Source organism: Ctenopharyngodon idella, chromosome 5 (genome assembly GCF_019924925.1).
Source record: "Ctenopharyngodon idella isolate HZGC_01 chromosome 5, HZGC01, whole genome shotgun sequence".
NCBI classification, from domain to species: domain Eukaryota; kingdom Metazoa; phylum Chordata; class Actinopteri; order Cypriniformes; family Xenocyprididae; genus Ctenopharyngodon; species Ctenopharyngodon idella.
In genome coordinates, this window is record NC_067224.1 from 2,966,764 (window position 1) to 2,988,371 (window position 21,608).

The window sequence follows — 21,608 nt, forward strand, 5'->3', positions numbered from 1 at the left end:
TTTTTTATATATACATGCATCTTTGTTTTTGTTTTTTTATTACATGTTGAAATCTTGCACATTTTGTTTTTGCATGCAGTTTAAGATATTTAATAAAAATGTTTGCATTTATTTAGGTGACTTTGCACCAGATGATGTGGAGGTGAAAGTCAGAGAACATATTTTACAAGATTTTGAGACTTTCCTGAGATGTCAAGTGCCAGGTAATGCAGCTTGGTGAAACTGTTCAGAATCTAAGCAGGAATTTTTCCATTTTTTTCCCCATTTAAATGCACTGAGAGATTTCTTCTTCTGTATTGCTGCATGATACTTTGTCCAGTGAAAATATTGCAAAAATTGCCTATCAGGACATAATATGCTTAATATGCAACTCATTGGACCAGTGAGATTCCATTGTTTTTGAGCTGAATATTTCAGTTTTTGTGAGATTCACCCATTTACTATATTTTGTCAAAGACTATTTTATGTATGTAATGAGAAGACTTATACAGATGCTTATTTGTTGATGTTTATTATTATTATTATTATTATTATTATTATTAATAATATTATTATTTTTCATATCAGGAGCCAAGTTGGCTTTGTTTGGTTCATCCAAGAATGGGTTTGGCTTTAAACAGAGTGACTTGGACATCTGTATGACTCTAGAAGGCCAGGACACAGCAGAGGTAATGTCTCTCTTTCTACACATGGCCGCAGAGATGCATTAAATTGGTCAAAAGTGATGTTAAAGGCATTTATAACGTTACATAAGATTTCTATTAAAAAGAATGCTGTTCTTTTAAGCTTTCTATTCATCAAAGAATCCTAAAAAAAGAGAAGTATCATTGTTTCCACAAAATATGAACTGTTTTCAATGTTGATGATCATAAATGTTTCTTGAGCAGTAAATCAGCATATCAGAATGATTTCTGAATTTCTGACACTGAAGACTGGAGTAATGATGCTGAAAATTCAGCTTTGATCACAGGAATAAATTACAGTTTACAATATATTCACATAAAATATTAGTTATTTTAAATTGTAGTAATATTTCTGTTTTCACTGTATTTTTTTTAACAAATAAATGCAGCATTGGCGAGCAGAAGAGCCTTCTTTCAAAAACGTGAAAAAATCTTGTTGAACCGACTATTTATGCGAACAGTTTATACACTGTGAATTCAAAACTTTATTCGTTAAGTTTCCTCATCTGGTTCCTCTGACAGGGCTTAGACTTCATGGCTGTTATTGAGAGCCTGGTGAAAGCTCTACGGAAACACCATGGTAAGGTATTTTGGGTGTGATTGTGAAATTGCCTGTTGTTTACACTACTGAAAGGGGCAGGCGCTTATCTCATTCAGCAATCATGTTTTGTATCATTCGCTATTACGGAGTTTTAACATTTTTAGGAAAGGACAGACTGTCCTCTCTCCGTACCTGTATTGTTCTGACTAGTAAATGAAATGACAAAGAGCCCCTCTGTACGCTTCAGGCAACCTCGAATCACTTTAAATGTATGTTGTTAAAATAAATCAGTGCTTTTGTTTTACACCTCATGTCTATTTATCCATTCACTCATTTTAGGCCTGAGAAACATCCTACCTATTACTACTGCAAAAGTCCCAATTGTGAAGTTTTACCACACCAAAACTGGACTAGAGGGAGATATAAGCTTGTACAATACACTGGTGAGAGAATAACTGTATTGAATTATTTTTATATGTCCAAACTTGACACTTAAACAGAACGCTGTTTAATGGAAGTTCAAACCATTGCAATTGTTTATAGCGTTAGCATTTTATAAGAAAAAGACAAGTACTACGCTTGTTTGGCTTTCTTCAAAACGTACGCACATCTGAATGATCTCCAACAGGTGCAGGATCAAAACAAAAGATATGAAAATAAATGAGTAAAATCTGTCCAATGTTTAATTATTACGTTCATTTGCAAAATATAGCAGCAATGTTTTGTTCAAAAAAGATCTTCATCAGGCACACATACATGGACAACACCTCAATAAGTACTCAGATTCAAACACACTTTTGGTTAGATACACCTGTTGATCAACTTTTGATTGTTCAGTTATAGCTGACTTAAAGGGTTAGTTCACCCAAAAATGAAAATTCCTGTCATTAATTACTCACCCTCATGTCGTTCTACACCCGTAAGACCTTCGTTCATCTTCAGAACACAAATTAAGATATTTTTGATAAAATCCGATGGCTCAGTAAGGCCTGCATTGACAGCAAGATAATTAACACTTTCAGATGCCCAGAAAGCTACTAAAGACATATTTAAAACAGTTCATGTGACTACAGTGGTTCAACCTTAATGTTATGAAGCGAAGAGAATACAAAAAAACTTAATATCGACTTTATTCAACAATATCTAGTGATGGCCAGTTTCAAATCACTGCTTCATGAAGCTTCGAAGCTTTACGAATCTTTTGTTTCGAATCAGTGGTTTGGAGCGTGAATCAAACTGACAAAGTCACGTGATTTCAGTAAATGAGGCTTCGTTACATCATAAGTGTTTCGAAACATTTCTAAATTTCAATGGTTCACGTGACTTTGTCAGATTGATACATGCTCTGAACCAATTTTCATTTTTGGGTGAACTAACCCTTTAATGTGAACACGCCACTAGATCAAATGTCCTACAAATCGAAACCTAAAACAAACATGGTGAATCACAATTCAAATACAAATGCAGCATATAGAATCCTCTCAATATAAACTGTCAGACACACCAAACTAATCACATTTCAAATACAATGCAGTAAAGCATCAGAAACACAAACAACCATCAAATACAAGTGAATCAAATTCTAAGTACATGAAAAATATTTCAAAATGTTTATATTCAAGAGAAAAGTTACTTGTCTTGTGTTGGTTATTGTTTTATACTTTTGTGTATGTTAATATAACTTCAAAACTCTAAATAAAATATTTTTTTAAAAAAAAGAGAAAAGTTACTTGGCTATTAAACAAATATTTAAAATACTGTCTTCATTGTTTACACGTTAATTCGGATATGCAATATAAAAATATGTTTACAATTTAAAAACTAATGTTAGGTGTGACAAATTAATGCTTTTTTTTTAATGATCGACACCCTAATTAAATTCACAGATTGGCAATCCACATTCAATCTAGTTCTTGTGCTTTAGTTTAGTAAGTTTAGTCTTAGTGTGCAACTTGCAATCTTTTTCTAAATGGAAAAAGGTTTGAAAAAAAAAAAAAATATTAATTCCTATCTTAGTTATCTTTGGTCACACTTTAGGATCCAATTCTCACTATTAACTACGATTTTTGCCTCAATAAACTCCTTATTTACTGCAATTTACTAATAGTAAGGTAGTTGTTAAGTTTAGGTATTGGGTAGGATTAAAGGATGTAGAATATGGTCATGCAGAATAAGGCATTAATATGTGCTTTAAGTACTAATAAACAGCCAATATTCTAGTAATATGCATGCTAATAAGCAACTAGTTAAAGGATTAGTTCACTTCAGAATTAAAATTTCCTGATAATTTACTCACCCCCATGTCATCCAAGATGTTCATGTCTTTCTTTCTTCAGTCGAAAAGAAATGAAGGTTTTTGAGGAAAACATTCCAGGATTTTTCTCCATATAGTGGACTTCACTGGGGTTAAACGGGTTGAAGGTCCAAATGTCAGTTTCAGTGCAGCTTCAAAGAGCTCTACATGATCCCAGACGAGGAATAAGAGTCTTATCTAGAGAAACCATCGGTCATTTTCTAAAAAAATAAATAAATAAAAATGTATATACTTTTTAACCACAAATGCACAAGAGCCCTTTGAAGCTGCACTGAAACTACAATTTGGACCTTCAACCTGTTGGTAATTGTTGAAGTCCACTATATGAAGAAAAATCCAGGAATGTTTTCCTCAAAAACCTTCATTTGTTTTTGATTGAAGAAAGAAAGACATAAACATCTTGGATGACATGGAGGTGAGTAAATTATCAGGAACATTTAATTCTGAAGTGAATTAATCCTGTAATAATGAGAATTGGACCCTAAAATAAAGTGTTACCATATACAGGTGCTGGTCATATAATTAGAATATCATCAAAAAGTTCATTTTTTTATTATAAATTATTTTTAAAAATGAAACTTTCATATATTCTAGATTCCCTACATGTAAAGTAAAACATTTCAAAAGTTTTTTTTTTTTTAATTTTGATGATTAGAGCGTACAGCTCATGAAAGTCCAAAATCCAGTATTTCAAAATATTAGAATATTTCCTAAGATCAATCAAAAAATGGATTTGCAAAACAGAAAAGTTCAAGTTCTTTAAAGTATGTTCTTTTGTGCACTCAATACTTGATCGGCAGGACATATTACAGCAAATGACTTGCTCCTAGCACAAATTACTGCATCAGTGAAGTGTGGCATGGAAGTGATCAGCCTGTGGCACTGCTGAGGCACTATTGAGCCTTCAGATCATCTGTATATTGTTGGATCGACTGTTTCTCATCTTTCTCTTGAAAATATCCCATAGATTCAGGTCAGGCATGTTGGCTGGCCAATAAAGCACAGTAATATCATGGTCAGCAAACCACTTGGAAGTGGTTTTTGCACTGTGGGCAGGTGCTAAAGTCCTGCTGGAAAAGGAAATCAGCATCTCCATAAAGCTTGTCAGCAGATGGAAGCATAAAGTGCTCCAAAATCTCCTGGAAGATGGCTGCATTGACTTTGCACTTAATAAAACACAATGGACCAACACCAGCAGACGTCACGGCCCCACCAAATCATTACTGACTTCAGAAACTTCACACTAGACTTCAAGCAGCTTGGATTCTGTGCCTCTCCAGTCTTCCTTCAGACTCTGGGACCATGATTTCAACCTGAAATGCAAAATTTTCTTTTATCTGAAAAGAGGACTTTCGACCACTGTTCACTGTCCAGTTCTTTTTCTCCTTAGCCCAGGTAAGATGCTTCTGACGTTGTCTCTGGTTCAGAAGTGGCTTGGTAGTCCTTTTCCTGAAGATGTCTGAGTGTGGTGACTCTTGATGCGCTGACTCCGGCTTCATTCTACTCATTGTGAAGCTCTCCCAAGTGTTTGAATCGGCTTTACTTGACAGTATTCTCAAGCTTGCGGTCATCCCTGTTGCTTGTGCACCTTTGCCTACCCAATTTCTTCCTTCCAGTCAACTTTGCATTTAATATGCTTTGATACATCACTCTGTAAACAGCCACCCCATTCAGTAATGACCTTCTGTGACTTACTCTCTTTGTGGAGGGTGTCAATGATTGTCTCCTGGACCATTGCCAAGTCAGCAGTCTTCCCCATTAGTGTGGTTTCAAAGAACAAAAGATACCCGGAATTTATACTGTAGGGATGGTCATTTAATGAAACTCAAATGTAAATATTCTAATATTTTGAGATACTGGATTTCGGACTTTCATTAGCTGTACGCTCTAATCAACAAATTAAAAAAAAAAAAAAACTTTTGAAATGTTTTACTTTACATGTAGGGAATCTAGAATATATGAAAGTTTCATTTTTTAAAATAATTTACAATAAAAAAATGAACTTTTTCACGATATTCTAATTATATGACCAGCACCTGTATATAATTTTTTTTTTAAAGTAACTCTGAACCTAAACCTTTAATCCCATATTACGTCTAAGTAGTTACCTTATATTACTCAGTACTTTCTTGTGTAAATACACTGCAAGTCCACATACTGTAAAAATAAAATGCAACCAAGATTTTTCCATTTTATCTCCTCAGGCTTTGCACAACACACAGTTACTGGCATCATATGCTGCAATTGACGCTCGAGTGAAGATCCTCTGCTACGTCATGAAAGTGTTCTCCAAAGTAAGTTCAAAACATTCATTAAATGCTGTCATTGCTTCAGTCAGAGGGATTGTACACATTAGTGGCCCAGTTTGAAACTTGAATGAGAAAGAATCCAGCAAGTTGCTTTTGGTGAAATGACGTAGGACGAATTGCCCATTAGCATATCTGAATTTCAGCTCCGGATCTTCCTCACACTTGATTTACAGTGATACGAACTGTAAAGATGGCGTGAGTTTTACTGTATCAATTCGAGCGCAAATCTTATCCTTTTGGAAGTGCATCAAAGTGGATTTGCTTTCACAGCACAGAAAACAGCGTCTTCTCAACATGTCGACAACATAAACCAAACTCTTCCAGTCTCAACTACAACTACAGTGTTTGAGGGCGGGGCAAAGTAGACCAGGCTGGAATTATGCAAACTTGTTACAAATCTACACAGGTTCATGCAGGAAGTGAGACTGTAATTACTGACGACTCGTTTCAGGCAGTTCAGAATCGCTTCTTTCTTTTAGGAGACAATAACTGAAGCTTTGCAGATCTTATACATTCACAAACGGCAATATTACTCACTGCATGAAAGGTAATATCAAAAAAAACACAATAGGGGCACATATTTATCATCTTGAGAATAATGTTTGTCTTTTCAGGTGTGTGACATCGGAGATGCGTCTCGTGGTAGTCTTTCTTCGTATGCTTACACTCTAATGGTCCTTTTCTTCCTTCAACAAAGAAACCCGCCTGTTATCCCAGTTCTCCAAGAGGTGTCTGTCTTGACATTTATAACTTTTTCAATGACTGTTACTTAAATTATTTAAATACAAGGTTACAACACATTTTTAATTTCCATTAATATACAAGCACATGTGCACACCAAAAATTAATTCCTACATTTTATTCCTACTTTCATGTAATTTAGAAGTGCATGCCCCCTAGTGCATATTTCTATAATCCTGATATTTCAATATAAACAAAGCATGTGAATACAGGTTAAAATGGGATTTATTTTTCTTCTATTTTGTGTGTATTCTTTTATATTGCTAAAAGTCAACATTAAGCACATGATGGGATGACACTGATGTAAAGCATTCACTCTGAATTAATTTTGTATATGTCTTTTGTAGATGTATGATGGGGATAAGAAGCCAGTAGTTCTTGTAGATGGCTGGGATGTACATTTCTTTAAGGATTTAAAGAACTTGGTGAGTGAGCTCCAAAAAAAACAAAAAACATTGCAATTAGTTTTTTTAAAAAAAAAATTATTGCAGAGTTAGTAGAAAAAGGTTTTTTTTTTTTTCTTTTCTTTTTTTTTTCTTCAAATCTGTGAAACATGTAGCACAAAACGCATGTCTTGGACTTTTGGTATAATAGTGGATGTTCAATCCTCAGCATAAATACTGGCCGGAGTACAAGAAGAACAGGGAGTCTGTGGGGCAGCTATGGCTTGGGCTGCTGCAGTTTTACACAGAGACATTTGACTTCAAGGAGTCTGTCATCTGCATCCGCAGAAAAGAGCCTCTCACCACCTTCAAGAAGCAGTGGACCTCCAAACATCTCGCCATCGAGGGTATGAGTGGCACCAAGAACCTATGAATATGCAGCGGTAACATGTTACAGGTAGCGTAATTTGCTAGATTGTAGCTGATCATTTGTCTTTCTCTTTCCTCTTTTAGATCCCTTTGATTTGAGTCATAATCTTGGAGCTGGTCTCTCACGGAGAAGTATGTCATGTTTTTCTCTTTTTTTTTTTTTTGTTATAGTTATCATCCTTGGTGTGAAAAGGCCTTTACTCATCCCTGCATTTATAAAAATAAATGACATTCGATATCTTGTCATCTAATAATGCAGTGACATGTTTTTTCCCCATGTGGCTGATTGTGTCTTGTCTTTGCAGTGGCAAGCTTCATCATGAAGGCCTTCATCAACGCCCGCAGAGTTTTCGGCACCCCTGTCCGAGTCTTTCCCCCAGAGTATTCAAATAAAATGGTTTGTGTCCTGTACCTTGAGCATGTAAATCCTGTAAGACGCCTCACATGTCAAGTTATTGTGCTTTAATTCACTTTGGTGTTTGCAGGAGTACTTCTTTGACCCAGATGTGCTGACAGAGGGCAAGCTTGCACCCAATGACCGCTGCTGCCGAATTTGTGGGAAGATTGGCCATTTTATGAAAGACTGTCCGATGAGAAAGAGGTAATTCAGCACAAGAACTATTGTAGAATAACTTTTTACTTAACTTCAATTATTGTTCATACTGAACACTACTTAATTTCGAACATTATTTTCTATATTTCATGTTATAATGATCCATAAAGAATGTTCACTACTATTCAGAAGTTTGAGGCCCGTAAGATTTTTTTAAAAAGAATTTTAATGTTTGTTCAGCAAGGATGTATTAAATTGATGTAAAGTGACAGAAATCTTTTATAATATTATAAATGTCTTTACTATCTCAAATAAATGCTGTTCTTTTGAACTTTCTATTCATCAAAGAATTCTGGAAAAAATGTATCATATTAGTATGATTTCTGAATGATCATGTGACACTGAAGACTGAACTAATGATGCTGAAAATTCAGCTTTGATCACAGGAATAAATTATATTTTACAATATATTTACATAGAAAACAGCTTGTTTTAAATTGTAGTAATATTTCACTATTTTACTGTATATTTACTGCGTTTTCTAAGAAACACTTTATATTTGACATCAACCCAAACAAACACCCTTCATTGCTCCGCCGCCCAAAATGCACAGACACGCAATGCAAGAGTGAAGCAAAATAACGCTTCGCAGATAATAAAGTGAAGATGGCAAACGTATGGCAATTTTCAGAATCTCCCTCTTGCTCTCTCTCCTCTGACATCATGAGTGGACACACCCTCTGCTGCTGATAAGCTCACTGTCCTCCCACATGATGAGTGGACACGCCCCCTACTGCTGATAAGCTCTCTCTCCTCCGACATCATGAGTGGACACGCCTCCTACTGTTAATTAGCTCACTGTCTCCTCCCCCATTATGAGTGGACACGCCCCCTACTGCTGATTGGCTCACTCTCCTCTTACATAAGTGGACACGCCACCTACTGCTGATTAGCTTACTCTCTTCTCCACCATTATGAGTGCACACGCCCCCTACAGCTGATTGGCTCCCTCTCTCCTTCCCCACCATGAGTGGACATGCCCCCTACTGCTGATTAGCTCACTCTCTCCTCCCCTATTATGAGTGGACACGCCCCCTACAGCTGATTGGCTCACTCTCTCTCCTCCCCCATTATGTATGGACATGCCCCCTACTGCTGATTGACTCACTTTCTCTCCTCCCCCATCATGAGTGGACACGCCCTCTACTGCTGATTAGCTCACTCTCCTCTGACATCATGAGTGGACACGCCCCTTACTGCTGATTGGCTCACTCTCCTCCGACATCATAAGTGGACACGCCCCCTACTGCTGATTAGCTTACTCTCTTCTCCACCATTGAGTGCACACGCCCCCTACAGCTGATTGGCTCCCTTCTCCCCCATCATGAGTGGACATGCCCCCTACTACTGATTAGCTCACTCTCTCCTCCCCCATTATGTATGGACATGCCCTCTACTGCTGATTGGCTCCCTTCTCCCACATCATGAGTGGACACACCCCCTACTGCTGATTAGCTCACTCTAGGCTTGTTCGAGATGCATCGGCATTGCGCAGACCTGTCGGCGTATGACATCAAAGTACCGCGAGAGTGATTGAAAAGCATAAGGAGTCGTATGCTCTCCAAATGCTTTCACGGTACTTTCTCACTTTGGCATCTCGAACAAGCCTTCTCTCTCCTCCACTATTATGAGTGGACACGCCCCCTATTGCTGATTGGCTCATTTTCTCTCCTCCCCCATCATGAGTGGACATGCCCCCTACTGCTGATTAGCTCAATCTCTCCTCCCACATCATGAATGACCATGCCCCCTACTGCTGATTGGTTCATTCTCTCCTTCCCACATCATGAGTGGACACACCCCCTACTGCTGATTGGCTACAAGTGTGTTGTGGTGCTCTGCCCGATCCACTTCCAACAGCATTTCTCAGAAATCGCATACTGCACCTTTAAATCAGACATTTGATGCTTTTACTCTGATTTTGTTCATTGTTTATTCATTTTTCAATGCTTTACTAAGACAAAGACGTGACAACACTGATGGATTCTTCAGTGGACGTGATGTAAACAGAGCCACCAAAGCCATGATGGACGGCAGCCCTTACAAGGATGGCCGGTGGCGGCAAAGGGAGGAGAAATGCTGTTTTCTGTGCGGCTCCAACGCTCACATTAAGAAGGACTGCCTGCTGTCCAAGTCTTTAGGTAGCTGCGCTCACTGCATTGTTTAAAGTGTATCTGCTGCAATTAACCAAGTGATGCGATTTGGTCAAGAATCACGCAGTCATTCATGTATTTCTCTTTGCAGAATCCTCCCCAACCACATACCAAAGAAGTCCTGCATCAGAAAGGGACAAAGTATGTCAGATATCATCTTAATTACAGTTATTATGCACTAGTTTTGCCTAAGAATTAAACTCAGTGGATCTCTTTGGATTCATGTGTGTCTGCAGGACAGTCCTCAACAGGACAGGAGAAAGAAGCGCAAAGCAAAGAGGATGATTTTGGGTCCTGAAGCAGGCGAGTACACTACACTACATGAGTGCATGGTGATTTATGCAGTGCATAAACTTTGCAAACAATTGATTCCTATATGGACCTATTCACACCAGGCATGAACATTCGTCCACAGTTATTATTGTTAACTAAGGGGCCATTTACACGACACCGTTTTCAACCAAAAACGGAATATTTTTGGATGTTCATTTACATGACAACAGCATTTTGGTGGCCTGAAAATGCAGAATTGTGAAAAGGGGTTTCAAAGGGCATGTTTTTGAAAACAAAAGCGTTGCGCATGTGAATTACATGTTCAGTCTGTAGGTGCTGTTTCTTTACAAAGTGACATCTACTGGCCTGGCAGCAGAATACAGCGTTTTCAGTCATTTTCACGGATTTGTGTGAATGGGGATCGTTTGATAATGTTGTCGTCTGTATATTAATGATACTAAAATAACACTGCATTCGTCTAAAGGTAGGGGACACACCAAACCAACGCAAATGAACTAGCGCTGACATTGTCAGCAAAAAAGCTGCACGTGAACACACCGAGATGACTACAGCTGACTGTCAACTAGCACATGCTATTTCTCCAGATATATTTGTCTATATGCGTCATTTAAACGGGAAACCAACACTGCAGATGCAGCTACAGCCCTGTCAATCATCGGGACAATAAACCGTTGAATCGCGAATCGAGAAATGATTCTGAGATTTTCCTAATGAATCGTGATTCTCTCTCAAATCTATTCTGAGCTTAGTTTTTAACAGCAGATGGCACTGCATGCTTTAGAAACAGCCGTACTCTGCTCTCGTCCAATTCCTTACACACACCACTGGAACCTTCTATAAAATAATCATTCATAAAGTTTGAAAAGGTTGAAGCGAATTACAAGGTTGTTTGCAGTGGGCTGTTTACATTAATCTCGCATCATAAAAGCATTCTGAGGTGCATGTACATAGCCGAATGCACGAGCGCTCTTCTTCGTGAGCATTTGAGCGTGCGGTTAAAAACTAGCCTAGAGCGCCATCTGCTGTTAAAACCTAAGCTCCGAATCGATTCAAGAGAGAATCACGATGTATTCGGAAAATTGATCCACGAATCAAGATGAATCTGCCCCAGCCCTAATCGTTATAAAAGTTCACAATGCTGTTGCAGATGAAATATAATGTGGATAACATATCTTTTCGGCAGGTTAGATACTGATTATTAATCATTTAATCCCCTTTATCTGAACCGCTCTACTCAACCGTCGGCCTCGCACACCTGTCATGTTTGTAGTTTTTAACACTTTTTATTGGTGTTTGTAGTTCTAATCGAATCCTCGTCAAAAGATCAATGGGTTGTGGGCAATATTAGCCATTATGGGGCGTTCACACCAGACGCGACTTGCGCGAATAAATCGTGTTATTTGTGCGTAGTTGGACGCTTGAACATTTTGAGTTTACCGCTTCATTCGCGCGTGAAATTCGCTTCACAACAGACACGAATTCGCGTCATGAGAGGGGCTTCTGCCAGGCGGCTCGTCTCATTTCTGCACACTTCCTCTGAATAAACACATCAACTCGTCAGCGGGAAAGTAGTTGTAAAATACGGCGAATAAGCTCAATTTGCCGGCTTTAGCTAGCTTGTAGTCTCAATATGTGTATATATAGCTCAAATTGAGTAAAGAGCATTTTTTACAACTTACCAGATTGTCCGACCTCCTCACTCACTTTCTTCCAAGCAAAATCCTTTTTATTCCTGTTTCTAAAAAAGTACAAAGATGTATCGTACAGCGAGGATGATTTTGTCCTCCATGTTGTTTCGGATTTCTGCCTCCTCACGCTACGTCGTCACTACTAGAGCAAGCTCCTGACTGGTTAACGTGGAGTTCAGATTTTTCAACTCGCGCGCGTCAAACGCCCGAAACGCTCTATTCGTGCCGCCTCATTCGCGCGAAACGCGCCGCAGGATGTCTATTCGTGTCTTTGCATTGAAACTTTGTAAATCACTCGCGCTTAACGCTTCATTCGCGTCTGGTGTGAACGCACCATTAGAGTGTGCACGGATCTGCACTTCGGATTCTAAAGTATCTTTGGAATACTCATTTCAACATACTACGATTTCAGACACTAATTCTAATTTTGAATACTATTTAGGATAGATAGTATGCAAATTGGGATGCACTACGTCTACATGCCTAAATGCATTGAGTTGCTGCCATGTGATTGGCTGATTTAATATTTGCCTTAATGAGCAGTTGAACCTAATTGAGTGGCTGGTGAGTGTATGATTAATAATGTCCTGTTATCATATAATCCAGATTGATTTCCATGCTATGTTTTTCCATCATATTGCAGGTAGTCTTGCCAACAGACATGCGTCCTTATCTGCATCTATGGAGAAGTGGAGCCCTTTCAAGTGAAAGCTCTGAAGTACAGGCTGAAGTGGGACGCTTTTATGATCTTCAACAGCCTGAGTCCAGTATTATCCTGAACCCCAGTTAGAACACCTCGATGAATGTGCCTTTTATAGGTGTCTAATTTTTAGTTCTGTTTTTTCTAATTGTAGAAAGAACTTGATGTTTCTCATTTTATCTGTTTTTATTTTTTTAAATTAAGAGTCCAGTTGATTACCTTTGTAATTGTAGCCCCATTGTGTGTTTTGAATTTGCTTGAATAGTTTTAGTAACAAAAATCTTGTGTGTTTTCCAAGAAGCATTTTATTTTGTATAAAAATGTACATAAAGAAATGTTGACTGGGGTCTATGTATTTACAATTATGCTAATATTAATGTAGGTTAATTGTTGTGCTTTTCAGTTTGGCTGGGCTTGGTTTTAGTTGTTATGCTTTATTGTATTTTGTTTTATGGCAGTATTGTATAGTTTATAGCAGTATTTAGTTTTTGCTAAATGAATTGCATATGTTTTGAAGAAGGCTAAATTGCCTACCTTGCATTTGCTGCAATGCCAATAAACAAAATGAATTCCCTCCATATTAGTAATTCAATTCCGGTACTTTTTTTTTTTTTTTTTTTTTTTTGATGACAATAAATGGATTTTGTCATAATGAGAGGTCTGCACTTTGTCTTTGTAATGTATTTACATTTTTCATATTTCCCACTTCTGCAATTTGTTTTAATGACACACATTTGGTATGGCCACAATGATTTGTTAAACATTAATGAGAAAAGTTAGTGCACCCCAGTGTTATTTTAGTTTTTATTTTGGTTTTATTAATATTGTGAATTTTGATTTTATTTTTATTTATTTTTTTTAGTTTTCATGTTAATTTTAGTTTCAATTTTTTAGTCATTTCGTTATGTGCTTTTGTCATTTTATTATTTTATTATATCATTTTTTAAATATTGCTATTTAGGTTTAATTTATTTTCATGTTATTTTTTGTTTTTATTTATTTATATTTCATGGTAATTATTTTAGTGCTTATTTTAGTTTATTGCCGAGGCAACTTTTCTAATGTTCATTTAGTTCAATTTTTTTTAACAATTATTCTATTGTATTCTATTTTATTTAATTTCAGCTTTATTTCAATCAACAAAACTGTTTTAATGGTTTTAGTTTCAGCATATCTATAGCCTTTTGTTTCAGTTAACGATAATAACATTCTTGCATTTGATTCTAATAAATTATTACAATAAACTACTTTTTCTCACGTTTACAAAATTTTTTAATCGTTTTTATAATCATTAAGTACTTTATAATCGTTCAGCGAACTAGACGTCCTCTGACTTTACGTTAAAACTAGTTGCGTAATATCTTCTGTCACGTGGGTTTAAAGTCTACAGTGCCGATTACTCATAGGCTGTATAAGCTGTCAATCAAATAACCAACCAATCCTGTGCGTTCGTTGAGGCGGGCGTTCCTTGCATTACCTCTGGTGTTTACATCCAAACACGAAGTGCTTAGGTAACTTCAACATGTCAGCCTCCATAGCACGGGCGACAGTAAGGGCGGTTAGCAGACGGAAAATACTGCCAACAAGAGCCGCTTTAACGCTGGTGAGTGCTGACTCTATTTTCAACACGATGACGAGACCGAATAAACATTTAGTTTTCAAATACTTGCGATAGCATACATAACCGATGCGTTTAGTCGTAGCCAGAGCTTGGTTATCTGATCAATAACGGTATCATGATAGACAACGTCGTCCGTTCTGGGACATTCAGATGGATATTCAAACGTAAGAGCAGGTTATTGCAATGTGTTTGAGTTGTTTAAGTTAAATTTGACATGAAGGTCAGCATTTGAGCAGGTTAGCCGTTAGCAGATAGCTTATCAAGCGCTTAATAATGTTTATGTATTAAGCGAGTTCCTGCATCAGAACCTTCTAGATGTGCCTATTTAAAGTTGTTGTCATTCACACTATGCATGAATCGTCTGCGCGTGTTTGGATAACAGCAGTTGTTTAGGGTGAAGTCAGGACAGCAGGCTTTCAATGATCTTATCCATGTTGCTGTGATCAGATAACAGGCCTGTAATTTAGGTTTGTTGTTAAAGACCCCGAACCTCTCCGATTTCAGCATTCCAGTGCTGTAACAAATCTTTACTGAGTACGTGCTGAAGTTGAAATGGTTGTGGAAATGTTTATACAACATTAAGTCAGTGAGTGAATCCAACACTAAGGTTATTGTGCATGTGCATATGGCACTTTTTGATGCTAATTACATATTTAGTTGTCAAAGCAGGTTTAACTTTATTTACTGTGTGTAATAGAATCATGTTTGCAAGTAGTAATTAGACATTTAGCATAAGCTCTTATCTAAAACGACTTCCAGTAGACACCATCAAGTGACAGTGACACTAATATTTGATTGTGTACAGCCCTTGCAGTAAATCGCATATATATATATATATATATATATAATATATGTCAGTTTACATATATATAAATATATATATGTAAACTGACATACCCAAAAATTCTTCATACAGTGGTCTACCCGTAAAATTGATTAAAAAAATCTGGAACCAAAAATTATTCAGACACTTTGACCTGACCATGTTTTGCTTAAGTGTTATCTGATATAGTTAAGATTATTTTTTTCTGACACAGTTTAACTCTGAGATCTTGTCATATTTTATTACCGTATGTATAGCATCTTCCAGAACATGGAGTCACATGCGATGCAAGTGTGAGAGGGAGTGGTTTAATCTGGATGATTTAAAGGCACAATATGTAATTTTCACCATTAGAGGTCGCTTATTCAAAACAAAGGCATAGTTTGATGACGTCTTGATTTCGCGGAATCATGGGAGGTGTAGTCTTCACGTCTAGAGCCGGTGGAAAAGAATCCGATGAGACTCTGTCAGAAATCATGTTCATGGATGAGCTAATGTATTAAAGATTTATTAACATTACTGTAGTCTGAAGCAGGGTGTTGGAGTGGAACGAGGCCGCTGGAGCAATTGCTAATGAGAGACGAGCACGTCACACGGCTCGAGAGCAGTGGAGCTTTTATTATGCCACAGTCGCCGCTTCTTCCGGTCAGGCGTATGTGGGGTAACGCAGCGCTGCTTTATCATATTAGACACATTTGTGTGTTGAAAGTTGTTATATTAGTCATGGTAAAACATGGTACTCGCGGTAAATCAAGAAAACGAGATTTAAACAGTAAGACTTACTGTGTTGAGCTATATAACATGATTAGTTTTCTGTCGATGAATGTATTCAAACAGTTGCTCACCTGTCTAATAAAACACATAATGTATTAAAGCATCTTTGGTGTTTCCATGCATGGTTTCTACAAAATAAAACCAGAAATCAAGGATAATGCAGGTGTGATGTCATTGATAGATGATTTAAACATTCTTGGAAATGTTTGGGATAATGTAAGTACACAAGTCAACAAAATATATAACATTGTTAATGGTGTTTGGATATTTTAATCCAAAAATCTTACATATTGTGCCTTTAATGTATAAGATTGTGTGCGTCCATTCATCAGCACCTCCACATTCTTTAAAGAGTTGTTTGCAGCTGAACAGGAATTATTGAAAAGTTTAGCTGAAATTTAAATAGAATAGGAAAATAACAGATGATGGGACGGTTGTTAGGTAAACTATATTTTCTTTCTTCTTTAGTTAAATATTATTTGAAAATTCTTTACAGCAAACATAAAGAGGAAAAACAACTAAAATTTAGTGTATTTACAAAAGGACGTTAATTTGACATCTGTATTCTGTTTTTCATACATTTTCAATCTCAGATGACCTTCTGATCATGATTAAGTGAAATTCTTATAATCCCACAAATGATCAATGAGTATTTTCTTCATTTTCAGACGCCTTCAGCTGTGAATAAAGTCAAACAGCTTTTACAGAATAAGCCAGAATTTGTGAGTATTTGTTTTATTATTAGTCATGAGCATTTGTAGCCTCAGTGATACATTTTTCTCGTCTCATTCTTTGGATTCTTCATCCGTCTTCAAACAGATTGGCCTGAAGGTTGGTGTTCGAACCAGAGGTTGCAATGGCCTCACGTATACTCTTGACTATACTAAAGAGAAAGACAAATCAGATGAGGAGGTGCTGCAAGATGGTGAGTGGGCAAATTATTACAGTATTACATTTTATTATTTAAGATTTTTTAAAAGTTTTTGCCACTTCTGCTCACCAAGGCTGCATTTATTTGATCAAAAATACAGTAAAAACAGTGAAATATTATTACAATTTAAAATAGGTGTTTTCTATTTGAATATATTGCAATTTATAGGGATGCACCGATATGAAAATTTTGGCCGATAACCGATAATTCTTTATATTTGAAAGCCGATAACCGATAAATTGGCCGATAAATCTAAATCCAAATTTTTATATAATTTTTAAGAGCCTGATTACAAAAACAAAAGTCTCACCATTAAAAGCCATGTCCCAAACACACAATTATGATGTTCTCATTATAATTTTATGTAGCCTATATGACAGACTTGCGCTGCACATTTTGCACTTAACTGTATTTTCCTTTCTAAAGTGATTTCAATCATATTTCAAGCAATTCAAAACCATCATGGTGAACAGTGAGCATCTGAAGTGTCTCAGCTGAAGGAAATAATACATGATTTATCGGCTTTAATATATCGGCCAAATTTTCTTATCCGGCCGATAACAATAAAAATGAACATATATCGGCCGATACCGATATGGTGGCCGATATATCGTGTATCCCTTTGAACAGAAGTGTGTTAAGTAAATTCTACACACGTACACAAATGTTATGTCATATTTGTCGTATATTTCTCCAGGCGTGAGAGTGTTCATCGAGAAGAAGGCTCAGCTGACGCTGCTCGGCACAGAGATGGATTTTGTCGAATCAAAACTTTCCAGCGAATTTGTGTTCAACAATCCCAACATCAAAGGGACGTGTGGTTGTGGGGAAAGCTTCAACATATGAACCTCGCCACTTCTAGAGCTCGACCCTTCCAGGTCATCCCATCCAAATCCTAGATTCAAAGATCCATCTTGAAGATTTGTGGGTAAAGAGCTGGAGAAAGACACTGATGCTTAGTGGCCTGTTTGTGCATCATTTCCTGTGCTGCCACCAGTCACCTCAACACAAACCCATGTTTCAGAGAACACTGTTAGAGGTTCATTAACTTGAATGCAATGTTTCTGTTCATTTCACTATTGCTTGTACACACTTTATTGAGCAGTTTAATATGTATTTAACATGTGCCTGTATGTCATGCAGCTCAGGAGAGTTAGAACTGCACTCCATTACATTGCTTTGATCTCTTTTAAGAAATTTTGTGTGCCGTTCAGTCACGCTGACGTGTTCATATTTGCTAATCCAGTTATTGTGTTGTGCTGAGGCTTATCCTGATGAGCCGAACCTGCTGAATGTCCTAACATGTCTCCTCATCCTCACAGCTCTGGTCTAAACGTACCACACAAGACATTTGCAGTTGCTTCCTCATGGTTATTTTGATGGTGGACCAGCAGTATACATCTGTAACAATCTACATAATATTAAAAGATTCATCTGCCTTTTAATATAATCTTTGCACTTTCAGCATATAATGTGATCATGTGCAGCACAGGAACTGATGCCGTTTAGAGTTTTAAAATGCAATTGTTTGACTTGAACTTGTTTTCTGATGAAGTATTAGTGTAATATGTACATAACTAATGTAAATCCCTTCGACTGTCATTTAACGCACAAATAAACTTAAGTTTTACTTCTGTGCTGTTTCTTGAATGAACTGCCTTTAGTGTCCTGAATGTGGCGCTGTTTTTTTAAGAAACGATACTAAAAAAAAAATGGAAATGTGTCCTTCTAAAATCTAAATTCCCTCCCTGAAAAAAGCAGCATGAGTTTCCATTTATCTCACTGCACTGATTATATACAGATATTATGATTAAGTGTTCATAAACCGGCAATATGCAGATGATGATAAATGTCAAAATATTTGGTTTATTTATTATAAATCAATTTTTGTTTTCTTTAAGCGTGCATTAATTGTCAGTACAATATAAACAGATTGGGAAAATATTTTAATTTCATCCTATTTATGTATATATTTATTTGTATTGATTTCCAAATTATCGATCACAAATGAATGTTTAGTGAGACAAAAAGATGCAAATGAACTCACTGATGAGGAAATACATCACATCAAGAGTTTTAGTATAATTGTTTCTTAAAGGCCTGTACACATCAAGAACGATAAAGATAAATATAGCTGCGAGCAGCAATTATCGGGGTTCAAGCGCTATAAGGTCTTTAAGCATATGCGTAAAAAGGTATTGTTTTATTTAGCAAGCCTGTAACCATCTCGATCATACATGGAAAAGACCATTTACAGCCAATACAGGCAATTTATCATAGGAAATATATGGTTGTTAAAGCTTTTTAACAGTTATTGAGGTTGAGCCAAAAATCTAGGACTAGTTCGCCAAAGTTGGTTTTCAAAATAATCTCCAATATTTAATGAACGTTTCTATGGACAGCAACGGTCCTAGAGGCAAAGTTGCTCAGAATGAGGAGTTCTACCATGAGGTATGAATGTCGTGTGCATGTGCAAAAACTCTATTTGAATATATTATATATAATTTATAGGGATGCACTGATAAAAAAAATTTGGTCGATACCGATAACCGATAATTCTTTATATTTGAAAGATAATATATAGAGCCTGGAAAATGCAAAGGCACCCCCCGCTGCTTGATTTCCTTCGAATTTCTCACAGGCCTCTAGGGCCGTGAGTCAAACAGGCCCAGCGAGTTTCATTCTGACCGGCCTCCGTTAACCTTGTCTGATAGCTGCTCAAACTTCATTGGCCGATGGCGGACATGTTTTTTGACATACTTCAATGTCCTAATAGACAATCGTGGCCCCTCGGACAAAGACACTGCATGGCAATTTTCAAGTTACATAGGTGTGCTGAGTTTGGTGAAAATATCTCATTCCATTCACAAGTTATTTTAGTCAAAGTGGCTCCACCCACTTCAAACGTTTTGGCAATAATTATCAAAAAAAGTTGAAATTTCGACTTTTTTTGATAATTATTGACAATCAGACTTCGGAGAATCTCGCTGCACTGGTTTGGGTCCGATCGGGTCAAACACCTAAGACTATTGCGCAAAAGTAGGTTTTTCAAAATATATAAATCGGGGCAAGCCTAGGCGGTAAGAGTACTACCAGCCCTCAAAGTTTCTACGACTTACGGTTTGGACTGCCCGATCACTTTTAAGGGAGAACGCTGATCCTTGGAAATTTTAACAATTACAATAGGGTTTCAGCGCTACACGCTTGAACCCCTAATTATAACGATAATAACTATGTTAGCGTCCAGCCAGCAGAGGATTTAATCTAAGCGTGCGCTGCATTTTTGTCTTCTGCCGCTTTAAATGCTCGAGCTCAGCAGGATGGATTCTGATTGGCTGTTTTTATCTTTCAACAATATCGTTTATGATTGGCGTGGACTCTGCTATTCTTTAATATTTAGCAAGATTTTTAGAACTATCACGTCATGTTGTAATTATTCTGACTTGTAAAAAGCATTCAAGTGAACGTTGAACTCATAATTACAACTTTAGACTCGTAATTTTCTGAGCGCTACGACTTGTACCACGTGACCACTGCAGATTTATTTTGGCGTTCATGGTGCAAGAGAAAATACGGCTCCAAGCACAGCATTACATGTTGTCATCTCTTATTTACAGTAATTACGACATGGCGTGAACGCAGCTTTATCGTTATCGTCCTTGGTGTGAACAGGCCTTTAACCAGACACATAAAACAACCGAATGACTGTTGTATTTCTGATAAGGCTCACAGATCAGTCTGTAATATCTGTATATATTTTATCTTAACTGCAGCTTGAATGAATTGCATCTTTAACTTACAAGGCGAGCTGCCAGCATATACAAAAACTGCCTCTCTATTGACTCCCCCAAATATATTAATGTGTGAACAGAGCTGATAAGATTTAGTTGTTGTTGCTGGACAGTTACTTGCTATTATGTCTGAATATGGCTAGACTGAAAGGAAGGGAAAAGCTCTTGCTCCTTTTCTTTTTAGACATAGAGTTTCCTCTTTTTGTATCTTTCACAGCTGCAGGGGTTGATCTCAATTTTTTTTTTCCTCCATCATGTCTTCCTGGTCACACAGATGTCCATTCTCCATGACTTGATTTTGCTTTTAGCTTCCCTTTTCTTGTGTCTCAAGAGTTTTGTTTTTATTAAGTTCTTCATCGTCACAGATCTGAATAACTGTGGTCTACAGCTGGCCCTCATTATTTGAAGAAGCATCTCTAAAAAGGAGTAAACAGAGAGAGTCATTAAAAACACTTCAACTCATTTCACTGTGTCGAATGACACATTATTTGATGGGAATCTGTCAAGTCTAATTTCACCCTTCAATTAATGATTTGCTTACTTTTGTAAATAAGCAAACTTGATGGTTGAGCCCTTTCATACATATTTGACCATGAGAATAGGACTCCTTGAATAAATACGCATTAATAAAACTTCAGAAGACAAAAACAAACAACCTTATTATCCAAACAATAAAAACACAACCAATATGAAAGGGAACCTATAATGCCCCTTTCACAAGATGTAATATAAGTCTCTGGTGTCCCAGAATGTGTCTGTGAAGTTTCAGCTCAAAATACCCCACAGATCATTTATTATAGCTTGTCAAATTTGCCCCTAT

At 36.9% G+C, this 21,608-nt stretch overlaps 2 protein-coding genes across 2 annotated transcripts in view; both read left to right on the top strand.

Annotated features, from left to right (window-relative positions):
- Nucleotides 1-13,500, top strand: part of tut7 (terminal uridylyl transferase 7) — a 31,164-nt gene extending 17,664 nt beyond the window's left edge. Inside the window, exons 16-30 of the mRNA XM_051893633.1 lie at nucleotides 117-203; nucleotides 568-668; nucleotides 1,206-1,263; nucleotides 1,564-1,667; nucleotides 5,743-5,832; nucleotides 6,462-6,575; nucleotides 6,936-7,013; nucleotides 7,201-7,378; nucleotides 7,485-7,532; nucleotides 7,706-7,797; nucleotides 7,886-8,001; nucleotides 9,973-10,154; nucleotides 10,258-10,307; nucleotides 10,403-10,473; nucleotides 12,796-13,500. Coding sequence (XP_051749593.1) covers nucleotides 117-203; nucleotides 568-668; nucleotides 1,206-1,263; nucleotides 1,564-1,667; nucleotides 5,743-5,832; nucleotides 6,462-6,575; nucleotides 6,936-7,013; nucleotides 7,201-7,378; nucleotides 7,485-7,532; nucleotides 7,706-7,797; nucleotides 7,886-8,001; nucleotides 9,973-10,154; nucleotides 10,258-10,307; nucleotides 10,403-10,473; nucleotides 12,796-12,856 — 1,430 coding nt within the window. The 3' untranslated portion in view covers nucleotides 12,857-13,500. The remainder of the gene's footprint in view (nucleotides 1-116; nucleotides 204-567; nucleotides 669-1,205; nucleotides 1,264-1,563; nucleotides 1,668-5,742; nucleotides 5,833-6,461; nucleotides 6,576-6,935; nucleotides 7,014-7,200; nucleotides 7,379-7,484; nucleotides 7,533-7,705; nucleotides 7,798-7,885; nucleotides 8,002-9,972; nucleotides 10,155-10,257; nucleotides 10,308-10,402; nucleotides 10,474-12,795) is intronic.
- Nucleotides 13,501-14,286: 786 nt separating this feature from the next.
- Nucleotides 14,287-18,631, top strand: isca1 (iron-sulfur cluster assembly 1). Its single transcript, XM_051893634.1, has 4 exons — nucleotides 14,287-14,451; nucleotides 16,735-16,788; nucleotides 16,886-16,991; nucleotides 17,695-18,631. The coding sequence occupies exons 1-4, from the start codon at nucleotides 14,371-14,373 to the stop codon at nucleotides 17,841-17,843; spliced, it is 390 nt and encodes a 129-aa protein (XP_051749594.1). The 5' UTR covers nucleotides 14,287-14,370; the 3' UTR covers nucleotides 17,844-18,631.
- The last annotated feature ends 2,977 nt before the right edge of the window (nucleotides 18,632-21,608 follow it).